This window comes from Bos mutus, chromosome 16 (genome assembly GCF_027580195.1).
Source record: "Bos mutus isolate GX-2022 chromosome 16, NWIPB_WYAK_1.1, whole genome shotgun sequence".
Lineage (NCBI taxonomy): Eukaryota > Metazoa > Chordata > Mammalia > Artiodactyla > Bovidae > Bos > Bos mutus.
In genome coordinates, this window is record NC_091632.1 from 57923086 (window position 1) to 57937035 (window position 13950).

Below are 13950 nucleotides of genomic sequence, written 5' to 3' on the forward strand. Positions count from 1 at the left end.
TTTCACTAACTTACATAATTATAATTTCAAAAAAAAGACATCATCTAGACACTGTTCTAAGTATTGCTTAAATACCGGAGCATTAACAAGATCAAATCCTTTCTATTGTTAACAGAAGGAACTTGAATGTAACCTGCACATAAAATAAATGCTGCTAAGACATAAAGACAGTTTCTCTGGTGGCTCAGATGGTAAAGAGTCTGCTGGCAATGCAGGAGACCCAGGTTTGATCCCTGGGTCGGGAAGATCCTCTGGAGAAGGGAATGACAAACCACCCTAGTATTCTTGTGTGGTATTCTTGTGTCCAGTATTTCCATGGACAGAAGAGCCTGGCAGGCTACAGCTCACGGGGTTGCAAAAATCAGACACGACTGAGCAACTAAGCATGCATGCACATGAGACATAAATAAGGACTGTTATGAGTAAATCTGTTCTAAGAAGTAAATGCGGTAGTAGTAACAAGGCTATGACTGAAATGTGAATGGTGCGTAATAATTGCTCCCATTTTTTTGAGCATTTATATGTTATGTTCTTTATGTACACGATCTGATTTTGTTTTGACAGCATGTTTACTCAAGTCAGTTCAGTTCAATTGTTGAGTCGTGTCTGACTCTTTGCGATCCCATGGACTGCAGCACGCCAGGCCTCCCTGTCCATCACCAACTCCTGGATTTTACTCAAACTCATGTCCATTGAGTAGGTGATGCCATCCAACCATCTCATCCTCTGTCGTCCCCTTCTCCTCCTGCCTTCAATCGTCCCCAGCATCAGGGTCTTTTCAAATGAGTCAGTTCTTCACATCAGGTGGCCAAAGTATTGGACTTTCAGCTTCAACATCAATCTGTTCAATGAATATTCAGGACTGATTTCCTTTAGGATGGACTGGTTGGATCTCCTTGCTGTCCAAGGGATTCTCAAGACTTTTCTTCAACACCACAGTTCAAAAGCATCAGTTCTTTGGTGCTCAGCTTTCTTTATAGTCCAACTCTCACATCCATACACGACTACTGGAAAAACCATAGCTTTGACTCTATGGACCTTTGTTGGCAAAGTAATGTCTCTGCTTTTTAATATGCTGTCTAGGTTGGTCATAAGTTTTCTTCCAAGGATCCAGTATCTTTTAACCACCTGCAGTGATTTTGGAGCTCAAAAAAATAAAGTCTCTCACTGTTTCCACTGTTTCCCCACCTATTTGCCATGAAGTGATGGGATCAGATGCCATGATCTGAATATTGAGTTGTTGTTGTTGTTTTTTTTTTGAATATTGAGTTTTAAGCCAACTTTTTCACTCTCCTCTTTCACTTTCATCAAGAGGCTCTTTAGTTCTTCTTTGCTTTCTGCCATAAGGGTGATGTCATCTGCATATCTGAGGTTATTGATATTTCTCCTGGCAATCTTGATGCCAGCTTGTGCTTCATCCAGCCCAGCGTTTCTCATGATGTACTCTGCATATAAGTTAAATAAGCAGGGTGACAATATATAGCCTTGACATAATCTTTTCCCGATTTAGAACCAGTCTGTGTTCCATGTCCAGTTCTAACTGTTACTTACTGGCCTGCATACAGATTTCTCAAGAGGCAGGTCAGGTGATCTGGTATTCCCATCTCTCAGAATTTTCCATAGTTTGTTGTGGTCTACACAGTCAAAGCCTTTGGCATAGTCAATAAAGCAGAAGTAGATGTTTTTCTGGAATTATCTTGCTTTTTTGATGATCCAGTGGATGTTGGCAATTTGATCTCTGGTTCCTCTGCCTTTTCTAAATCCAGCTTGAACATCTGGAAGTTCGCGGTTCAAGTACTATTGAAGTCTGACTTGGTGAATTTTGAGCATTACTTATATGAGTGCAATTGTGCAGTAGTTTGAGCATTCTTTGGCACTGCTTTTCTTTGGGATTGGAATGAATACCGACCTTTTCCAGTCCTGTTGCCACTGCTGCATTTTTCAAATTTGCTGGCATATTGAGTGCAGCACTTTCAAAGCATCATCTTTTAGGATTTGAAATAGCTCAACTGGAATTCCATCAAGTCCACTAGCTTTGTTTGTAGTGATGCTTCCTAAGGCCCACTTGAATTTGCATTCCAGGATGTCTTGCTTTAGTTGAGTGATCACACCATCATGATTATCTGGGTCATGAAGATCTCTTTTGTATAGTTCTTCTATGTATTCTTGCCACCTCTTCTTAATATCTTCTGCTTCTGTTAGGTCCATACCATTTCTGTCCTTTATCGAGCCCATCTTTGCATGAAATGTTCCCTTGGTATCTCTAATTTTCTTGAAGAGATCTCTAGTCTTTCCCATTCTGTTGTTTTTCTCTATTTCTTTGCATTGATTGCTGAGGAAGGCTTTCTTATGTCTCCTTGCTATTCTTTGGAACTCTGCATTCACATGGATATATATTTTGTTTTCTCCTTTGCCTTTCATGTCTCTTTTATTCACAGCTATTTGTAAGTCCTCTTCAGACAACTATTTTGCCTGTTTGCATTTCTTTTCCTTGGGGATGATCTTGATCCCTGCCTCCTGTACAGTGTCACGAACTTCTGTCCATAGTTCTTCAGGGACTCTGTCTATCAGATCTAATGCCTTAAATCTATTTGTCACTTCCACTGTATAATCGTAAGAGATTTGATTTAGGTCATACCTGAATGGTCTAGTGGTTTTCCCTACTTTCTTCAATTTAAGAAATTTTAAAAAACATGTTCACTACTTGAGTGTTATTTTCTCTAGTCTGCAAAGAGGGAAACTGAGTTTCAGAAGGATTAATAAGCCTAAAATATGAAATTTAATGAGTTACAGAGCTATAATTCAAACCCAAATCTGATTCCAAATCCTGTTTGTATCCATTGTAAGTATACGCAGTCATTACAAATATATGCACAAATGTATGTGTGTGCTGTGGTGTGCTTAGTCACTCAGTCATGTCCAACTCTTTGCAACCCCATGAACTTTAGCTTGCTAGGCTCCTCTGTCCATGGAGATTCTCCAAGCAAGAATAATGAAGTGGGTTGCCGTGCCCTCCCCCAGAGGATCTTCTCAACCCAGGGATCGAACCTATGTGTCCCAAATTGCAAGTGGATTCTTTAACATCAGGGAAGCCCATATATATGTGTATATATTACATCCACACCTTTTATAAGTATTTGTATATCATTCCATTAGATTTTCAAAAGAATTAAATTCCTATACTTAAATTACAATTTTACCATAGTTTCCCTCATGTTTCAAGGGCTCTTGATGAGTAATCATAATTCTGGAATCAATATCAGTTTAATTTTCAGCTCACAGCCTTGAATTGCCTGTGTATGTCTCTAATTTTTTAAATACTTATTCTACTTGACTATATGCTCATGCAAAAACAGCAATAAAAAAGTTTATAAGATAAAAATACCTATTACTTCACCACCTAGAGATAATTATGCTAACCAAGCAGAAACTGTATCCATTTTATGGTGTATGGGTATATATGTGTGGTGTATGGGTATATATGTGTGCACATGCGCATATGTGAACCTGCTCTTGAATATACATTTTTATCACAGGGTTAATACGAACTGACTTTAAAGTCAGAGAGACCTGTGTTTGAATCCTAGTTCCAATATTTACTAACTGCATGAACCAAAGTAGCTTTACTTTAATAAACTTGGTGTCCTCATTACAGTTTTGAGAATCAAATAAAATAATTTAGTAATGGGTTTATAATGATGCCTGCTGAATTTTACTGAAAATGCTCACAACAGAAGACTGGGTAAAGACAACTGTCCTGACTCCAACCACAAATCCCAATTAAATTCCAGAAAAATATCTTAAACTCATATCCCAAAGAAAACAGATAATTACATTTTTATAGAAGAGAGTAGTAGAAAGACATGAAATATTCCCAAACTTCCTTTTTGTCACTAGTAGTACATTCAGTTAAGGATTGTAAAAGAAAAGAAAATTACAGACCAATTTCACTTATAAGCAAGCATAAAGGCAAAATTTAAAAAATAATGTAGCAATATATCTATGTGCATGTGCACACTGGTAAGGTATATCTATTGATTCAGATATGAAATTAAACTTAGAAAGTCAATTAATGTAATTAACTGCATTAAAAGGTTAAAGGAAAACAACTGCATGATTATCACAACAGATAAAAAGAATAAGGATTTGATAAAGTTAACTTATGATTAAAAAACACATATCAAGTTAGGAACTCTTATGCAAATAAGGGAATTTCCTTAACTATATAAAGGGAAGCTACTTCCCTTTATAAAAACACACCTGGGGGCATGCAGAAGCCAGAAAGAAGAAAAATAAACATAACTTTCAGAACCACTTTCTAAAAATACATATAGCTCAGAAACAACTTTCTGGAACTAATAACAATGATTCTTCTAACTGTAGAAGTAACTCACATATGTTCACTATGTGCCAGAAAGGGTAAAAGAGCTTTGCAATCATTAACTTCTTTAATTCTCACAACTTCTGTAGGTCATTTACAAATATTATCCCCAATTTACAGATAAAGGTGCTTAAGTATAGAGAGGATAAGGATATAAACTTTGTTGTTGTTGTTCAGTTGTATCCAACTCTTTGTGACCCCATGGACTGTAGTACACCAGGCTCCTCTGTCCTCCACTATCTCCTGGAGTTTGCTCAAATTCATGTCCATTGAATTGGTGATGCTATCTAACCATGTCATCCTCTGCCACCCTCTTCTCCTCTTGCCCTCAATCTTTCCCAGCATCAGGGTCTTTTCCAATGAGTCAGCTCTTCACATCCAATGGCCAAAGTATTGGAGCTTCAGCATCAACAACAGTCCTTCCAGTGAATATTTGGGGTTGATTTTCTTCAGGAATTATGGATTTCCCAGGTAGCTCAGTGGTAAAAAAAAAAAATCCACCTGCCACTGGAGGAGATGCAGGTTTGATCTTTGGGTTGGGAAGCTCCCTTGGAGAAAGAAATGGCAACCTACTCCAGTATTCTTGCCTGGGAAATCTCATGAACAAAAGAGCCTGGAGGGCTACAATCAACAGGGTTGCAAAAATTTGAACACGACTTAGCAGCTAAATAACAAGAATTGATATCTACAAGACACTGTATCAAAAAAACAAACAAAATGCACATTATTTTCAAGCACATATGGAACATTCTTTAGGATAGACCACATATTAGTACACAAAATAAGCCTCAACAAACTAAGAAGATAGAAATTATTTAAAGTATCTTTTCTGACCACAATGGCATGAAACTAGAAATCATCCATAGAAAGAAAACAAGCAAAAAACCACAATTACATGGTGACTAAACACTTGATACTAAAAAAAGAATGAGTCAATGAGGAAATAAAATAGGAAATAAAAAATAACTCTAGGCAAATAATGAAAACATTACTATCAACATCTATGGGATACAGCAAAAGCAGTTCTAAGAAGAAAATTCATAATGACACAAGCTTTATTCAAAAGATAAGAAAAATCTCAAGCAACCTGCCTACCACCTAAATGAATTAGAAAAAGAACAAATAAAAATTAAGTCAGCTGAAGGAAGGAAATAAAAAAGACAGTGAAAAAATTAAATTAAGATAAAAAAAAGAAAAATAAATAAATCCAAGAGATGTTTTTTTTAAAGGATAAACAAAATCAACAAATCTCCTCTAGACAGGCTCACCAAGAAGAAAAGAGACATGACTAAATAAACAAAATAAGAAAGATGAGAAATAACAACTGATGTCACAGAAATACAGAAAACCATAAGAAAAGACTATGAATAGTTGTTCAGTTTCTCAGTAGTGTCTGACTGCAACCCCATTGACTGCAGCATGCTAGGCTTCCCTGTCCTTCACTATTTCCAAGTTTGCTAAAACTCATGTTCATTGAGTCGTTGATGCCAACCAACCATCTCATCCTCTGTCATGCTCTTCTGCCTTCAATCGTTCCCAGCATCAGTTCTTTTCCAATGAGTAAACTCTTTGCATCTGGTGGCCACAGTATTGGAGCCTGAGCTTCAGCATCAGTCCTTCCAACGAATATTCAGGACTGATTTCCTTTAGAATTGACTGGTTTGATCTCCTTGCAGTCCAAGGGACTCTCAAGAGTTTTCTCCAGCATCACAATTTGAAAGCGTCAGTTCTTCTGTATCAGCCTTCTTGTTGGTCTGTACATGATCTCTCACATCTGTACATGATTACTGGAAAAATCATAGCTTTGCCTATATGGACCTTTGCTAGCAAAGTGATGTCCCTTCTTTCTAATATGCTGTCTATGTTTGTCATAGGTTTTCTTCCAAGGAGCAAGCATTTTTTTTTTTTTAATTTCATGGCTGCAGTCACCATCCACAGTGATTCTGGAGCCTAGAAAATAAAGTCTGTCAGTTTCCATTGTTTCCCCATCAATTTGCCATGAAGTGATGGGACCGGATGCCAAGATCTTCGTTTTTTGAATGTTGAGTTTTAAGCCAGCTTTTTCACTCTCCTCTTTCACTTTCATCAAGAGGCTCTTTAGTTTCTCTTCACTTTTGGTCATTAGGGTGGTGTCATGTGCATATATGAAGTTAATGATATTTCTTCTGGCAATCTCGATTCCAGCTTGTGCTTCATCCAGCCCAGCATTTTGCATGGTATACTCTGCATATAAGTAAAATAATCAGGGTGACAATGTACAGCCTTGACAGTCTCCTTTCCCAATTTGGAACCAGTCTGTTATTCCATGTCCAGTTCTAATTGTTGCTTCTTGATCTGCACACGGGTTTCTCAGGAGAAGGCATGTAAAGTGCATGCCAACAAAATGGACAACCCAGAAGAAATAGACAAATTCCTAGAAACATAAAGCCTGCCAAAACTGAATCAAGAAGAAACAGAAAATTTATAGATCAATTATTAGAATTGGAACAGAATCTGTAATTTTAAAAAACTCCCTGCAAACAGAGGTCCAAGACAGAATAGCTTCACAGGGAAGAACTTACAAACATACAAAGAACTTATACCTATCATTCTCAAACTCTCCCCAAAACCTGAAGAGAACAGAACATCCCCAAAGTCATTCTGCTGCTGCTGCTGCTGCGTCACTTCAGTCGTGTCTGACTCTGTATGACCCCTGAGACAGCAGCCCACGAGGCTCCCCCGCCCCTGGGATTCTCCAGGCAAGAACACTGGAGTGGGTTGCCATTTCCTTCTCTAATGCAGGAAAGTGAAAAGTGAAAGTGAAGTCGCTCAGTCATGTCCGACTCTTAGCGACCCCATGGACTGCAGCCTACCAGGCTCCTCCATCCATGGGATTTTCCAGGCAAAAGTACTGGAGTGGGTTGCCATTGCCTTCTCCACAAATTCATTCTATGAGGTCCCAATCATCTGATACCAAAACCAGACCAAAACATTACTGAAAAAGAAAATTACATGCCAACAGTTCTGATGAATATAGATGCAAAAATCCTCAACAAAATATTAGCAAACAAAATCTAACAACACATAAAAAGGATCATGCACCATGATCAAGTTTTATTCATTCCAGGGTCACAATGGTTCCATTTATACACATCGATCAAAGTGATACAGCACATCAAGAAAACAAAAGACAAAAACCATGTGATCATCGCAATAGATGTAATAAAAGCATTTGATAAAATTCAACATTCATTCATTGTAAAAACTCACAGCAACATGGATCTAGAGGGAACATATCTCAACATAATAAAGGCCATGCATGCATGCTTAGTCTCTTCAGTCGTGTCAGACACTGTGCAACTTCACAGACTGGAGCCTCCCAGGCTCCTCTGTCCTTGGGAATCTCCAGGCAAGAATACTGGAGTGGGCTGCTGTGCCCTCCTCCAGGAGGTATTTCCAATCCAGGGATCGAACCCATGTCTCTTACATCTACCTGTACTGCTAGGCATGTTCTTTAACACTAGTGCTACCTGGGAAGCACCATACAACAAATCCAAGGGCAATATAACACTCAATGGTAATAAGGTGAAAAGTCTTCCTGCTAAATTCTGAACAAGCAAAGGATGCTCACTCTGACCAGTTCTATTCAACATAACACAGGGATTCCTAGCCAAAGCAATTGTAGAAGGAAAATAAAATGTATCCAACTTGGAAAATAGGAACAAAGACTGTTACTATCTGTGGAAAACATGATTTTATATATATGAAACCCAAAAGACTCCACACAAAATATTACAAATAATAGATGAATACAGTGAAATTCTAGGCCTTAAAATCAATACAGAAGAATCTGTTGTGCTTATATATAGTAAAAATGAATTAGTATAAAGAGAAATTAAGAAAACAATCTCATTTAAAATCATACCAAGGAAATAAAATGCATAAAAGTAAATTTGACCAGAAACATGAAAGCTGTATGCTGAAAACTGTAAGACATTAATGAAAGAAACTGAAGAAGACACAAAGAAATGGAAAAGTATTTCATGCTTATAGATTGGGAGAATTAATGTTAAAATGTCCCTATTACCTAAGACAATCTACAGACTCAAAGCAATCCCTATCAAAATATGTGTGACATTTTTCACAGAGCTAGAAAAAAATCCTAAAATTTATATGGAATTACAAAAGACCCCAAATAAGCAAAGCAATCCTGAGAAAAAAACACAGCCAGAGCCATCACACTTTCTCATTTTAAAACATATTACACAGCTACAGTAATTCAAACAGCAGAGTGCTGGCATAAAACAAGATACATAGATCAATGGAACAAAAATGACAGCCCAGAAATAAACCCACATATATATGGACAATTAATTTATAATAAAGGAGCAAGGAACATACAATGAAAAATGAAAAGTCTATCTGATAAGTTTTGGGAAAATTGACCTGCCATACGTGAAAGAGTGAAGCTGGACCACTACCTTAAACCACACACAAAAATCAACTCAAAATCGATTAAAAACTTGAATGTAAGACCTGAACCATAAAAATCCTAGAAGGAAACATGGGCAGTAAACTCTTTGACATTTCTCTTAATATTTTTCTCCTCAGGCAAAGAAAACAAAATCAGATATAAACAAATGGGATAACATCAAACTAAAAAGCTTCTGCACAGGAAAGGAAACCATGAAAAAATTAAAAAAAACAAACAACTTACTCAATGGAAGAAGATATTTGTAAACCTTAAATCTGATAAGGGGTGAAGATCCAAAATATATAAAGAACTCATACAACTCAACAATGGAAAAACAAACAGTTCAATTTAAAGATGGGCAGAAGAGCTGTATAGACTTTTTTCCACTGAAGGCATGCAAATGGCCAATAGTCACATGAAAAGATGTTCAACATCACTAATTATTACAGAAATGCAAATCAAAGCCACAATGATATTATCTCACACCTGTCAGAATGGCTACTTTAGGATAGGAAGAAAAGGATTGAAATATAATGTGGTACACATGAAACTTACATAATATTATAAGCTGATGTTATCTCAATACAGTGTTACAAATTTAAAAAATTGATTCTCATGCAATAGGAATATTCAAAATACTTACCTCCAGTAGATTTGCATTCTTTCTTTCAATTACAGATCTCAAGAGATTTTGGCTCATATCTATGATGTTCTCAACATATGGTAAGCATTGTAACTGATAATCAAAACTCATAACATTGAAAATACCAATGCGCTTCTCAATGGCCATATTAACAATTTGTCGAAGGTAGTTTCTGAATTTAGACAGTATACTTTTAAACTGTGTTGAAGTTAATTCTTCCATAGATGATATTTTGGTACCTATGATTTTGGCCTTCTCTACCATAGTACAATATTTCCTAAACTGGCAGCTGTAAATACTAACTTGGCCCATTGAACTTCCAATAATAGTCAGGAAACTCGCAATCTATAAGTAAAAATGTTAAAAAGTCAATCAGGATTTTGTTTTTAAAATGATAATAGTATGATCTAATAATCTAATGGTTTGGTTAAAACATTTAAAATGGTTTTATGTGAAGTTCATTTTGTTAAGAATGTCTGTTAAATATCTAAATATTTAGGAAACTTAAGACTTTAAGAAATTTAGATAGCTTTTTATATTTTGTTTTATGTAAAGCTTTAGTAGGCTATTTAACTTTATAATTAGCATGTTATTTTGAGCCATGTAGTAAGGACATCAGTCATTTATTCCTTGGCTTGTTACCTTGTTTTAGTGTATACGCTTCACACATAGCTCTAGAAAAGATGAGTTCTAAATATTATGGGACCTTACCCAATTCTTAAAACAGCCTTTGGATAGAATCTTGACCCAAGCTAGGCAAGTTGGTTATTTTGTGAGTTTGAACAAAAAAATGCCACGTTAGATAGTAATGGGAAAACTCAGGGCCAACATTAGCAAGCCAGTATTATGAGGGAACTATAAAAGAGAAAGATTATTTTCATAGTGGAGGTTTGAAAAAATATACAGAGGCAAACAAAGAGGAAAGATCATGAAGAAGACAAATAGGGAGATAAGCTGGGAGTGATTTTCCAATTGCCATTAATTATGATACTCTAATTTTTCAATAAATCCCTTTCATCTGAAAATTTCAGTGCATTTCTGTTCCTTAAGCCAAACATTCCTTCCTTAAGACAAACTATTTTTAAACTTACTTTATCTTGGTAGGCAGGATCCATTTCAAAAAGGACCTGACAATCTGGCCATCTGGTTTGATAGTCACTTACATTTTTCTTCTTATTAGGTAAATCCATAATTAAAGCTGACTCAGTAAAGATAGACAGGCGGGGATCTTGGCAAAGAGGAATAATTTTGGCTAAAATATATGATTCAAAGTTTAGTACATTCAGAAATTCCATTGAAAGCAATGCTTTAAAATTATCAAGGACATTTAGAACTACTGAAAACTGAGGCAGATTTCCTTTGAGGGCTATCTAGTATTCTATACTGATAAATAGAATTTAAAGGCAGGTATAAAAATTTGGAATTAATTATTATAGAAACAATCACTCATGGGTACTGGGTGGTGGGTCAAGGTATGATAAAAAAAAATCAGAAGAAATCATTAAGTTAACAAATACTTAAAGTGTATCTGCTGTGTGAAGAGCATTATATCATTACGAGGATACAAAAATTAGAAGACACTATCTCTACTCTCCTTGAGTTCATAATCAAGCTGAACAAATTGGATGTCTAAGGCCAAAAAAAAAAAAAAAAAAAAACCCTTCAAAGTACCCTGCATACGCTGTCCAAAAGTCAGCTCAAAATAAATGACATATCTAAATATAAAACACAAATCTATAAATCTTCTAGAGAAAATATAGGGATAATACGTGTGACCTTAAGCTAAGCAAAGAAGTTGTGAGAGACAAAACCAAAAGCATAATTCTTAAAACAAAAAAATTGACAAACTGTATCTTATCAAAATTAATAAATTTAGCTCTGTGAGAATCAATGAAAAGATAGTTGTCTTTTTGCTTTATTTATGGTTTCCTTTACTGTGCAAAAGCTTTTAAGTTTAATTAGATCGCATTTTCTTGTTCTTATTTTCATTACTCTAGGAGGTGTGTCAAAAAAGATCTTGCTGCGATTTATATCAAAGAATGTTCTGCCTATGTTTTCCTTTAAGAGTTTTATAGTGTGCAGCCTTACATTTAATAAACAAAATGAAAACACAACCCACAGATTGGGAGAAAATATTTGCAAATGAATCACCAAAGCATATGAACAACTCATGTAGCTCAATATAAAAAAAATTCCAACACTCCAATCAAAAAATGAGTGGAAATGGACATTTCTTCAAAGAAGACATACAAATGGCTAATAAACACATGAGAAGATGCTCAACATCACTAATTATTAGAGAAACACAAACTGAAACTACAATGAGGTATCACCTCACACCAGTGACAATGGCCATCATTAAAATATCTACAAATGATAAATGCTGGAGAGGATGTGGAGAAAAGGAAACCCTCCTACTGTTTGGATGGAGTGTAAATGGATACAGCCACTATGGAGAATAGTATAGAAGTTTCTTAAGGAACTGAAAACAGAACTACCCTATGATCCAGTAATCTCACACCCGAGTATATACCTGTAGAAAAACCATAGTTCAAAAAGATACATGCAACCCATGTTCTGTGACAACCTAGAGGGGTGGGATAGGGTGGGAGATGGGAGAGAGGATCAAAAGGGAGGGGACATACTTATACATATGGCTGATTCATGTTGATATATGGCATAAACCAAACACAACATTGTAAAGCAATTATCCTCCAATTACACATAAATTAAAAAAAGATAGATGTACTCCAAAGTTCACTGTAGTGCTATTTATAATAGCCAGAACATGGAAGCAGACTAAATATCCATCAACAGAGGGATGGATAAAGATGTGGTATATACCTATGGTGGAATAATACTCAGTCATAAAAAGGAACAAAATAGCGCCATTTGCAGAGATGTGGGTAGACCTAGAGACTGTCATAGAGTGAAGTAAGTCAGAGAAAAATATCGCATAATATTGCTTATATGTGGAATCTAGAAAAATGGTACAGATTAACTTATTTGCAAGCATAGAGACATAGGCGTAGAAAACAAACTTATAAATATTAAGCAGGGAAGGAGGTGGGATGAACTGGAAGGTTGGGATTGACATATATAATGACTACGTATGAAACAGATAACTAATGAGAAACTACTGCATAGCACAGAGAACTCTACTCAGTGCTCTGTGGGGACCGAAATGAGAAGGAAATCTAAAAGAGACAGGATGTATGTATACATGTAACGATTCACTTTGTGGTATAGTAACAAATAACACACATTGTAAAGCAACTATATTTCAATAAAAATAAAAACAGAATGAAAAGTTAAGGCATAGACAGCGAGAAATTTTTGCAAATGTTGTATCTGATAAAATACTTGTATCCAGAATACATATTAAGACCTCTCACAACCTAACAATAAATAAACACCCCAACAAAAAATAAACAAAGATCTAAAAAGATATACAAAAATACATATATTTTAAGCATTTGAAAAAACAAACATCACAAGTCATTACAAATGAACTGTACAACCACACTGAAGAGGATGGGAAAGAGCTGATTTAAGTTACTTTGGAAAACAGTGTTTTTATTGTAGACTATAAGTTTAGACACTAAAAGGACCCTACATAAACACTGTACTTATTTGATATATTTGTTTCTTAAAGCGGTGGTTGCTGTTGTTTGGTCACTATTTTGTGTTTAACTCTTTTGCAACTCCATAGACTGTAGCCCACCAGGCTCCTCTGTCCATGGGATTTCCCAGGCAAGAATACTGCAATGGGTTGCCATTTACTTCTCCAGGGGATGTTCCTAACCCAGGGATCAAATCTGCATGTCTTGCATTGACAGGCAGATTCACTACCACTGAGTCACCTGGGAAGCCTTCTTAAAGACGTAGGGATAGCAATTCTGAAAATATAATACAGGTATAACAAATAAGTAACTATATTGCTGATTATGTGAGCCACATTTCTCACCAAAAGAGGAAAAAGTTACATATTAGGAAAAGTAGAAGGCGAGAATGAACCCTGAAGGTGCTAGACTGGGATCTGATAGATATATCAGTAAGAATTCATGTGCCATGTGCTTAGTTGCTTAGTCCTATCCGGTTCTTGCGACGTCATAGACTGTAGCCTGCCAGGCTCCTTTGTCCATGGGATTCTCCAGGCAAGAATACTGGAGTGGGTTGCCATTTCCTTCTCCAGGGGACCTTCCTGAGCCAGGAATCAAACCCAGGTCTCCTGCATTGCAGGCAGACTCTTTACTGACTCAGCTACAAGGAAAGCCTCAAGAACTCATAGTTTAAAACAAAACAAACAAAAAATAGATATAGACATACAGATGCATAAGTTATATATGAGCTAGTATATATACATACATTCTCTAGATCTTTTCACCATAGCATCTAAGAGCAATAACAGTGCTATAGTAATGAGCACATCTACAGTCTAGCTCCTTTTATTCCTAAAATTCATTCTCCTAT

The 13950-nt window shown here is 36.1% G+C and overlaps 1 protein-coding gene across 1 annotated transcript in view; it reads right to left on the reverse strand.

Annotated features, from left to right (window-relative positions):
• The window catches only part of DNAH14 (dynein axonemal heavy chain 14), a 354570-nt gene that overhangs the window by 246568 nt on the left and 94052 nt on the right, over positions 1 to 13950 (reverse strand). Inside the window, exons 15-16 of the mRNA XM_070384410.1 lie at positions 10569 to 10729; positions 9478 to 9822 (exon numbers count right to left, since the gene is read on the reverse strand). Of these exons, the coding sequence (XP_070240511.1) occupies positions 9478 to 9822; positions 10569 to 10729 (506 nt within the window). The remainder of the gene's footprint in view (positions 1 to 9477; positions 9823 to 10568; positions 10730 to 13950) is intronic.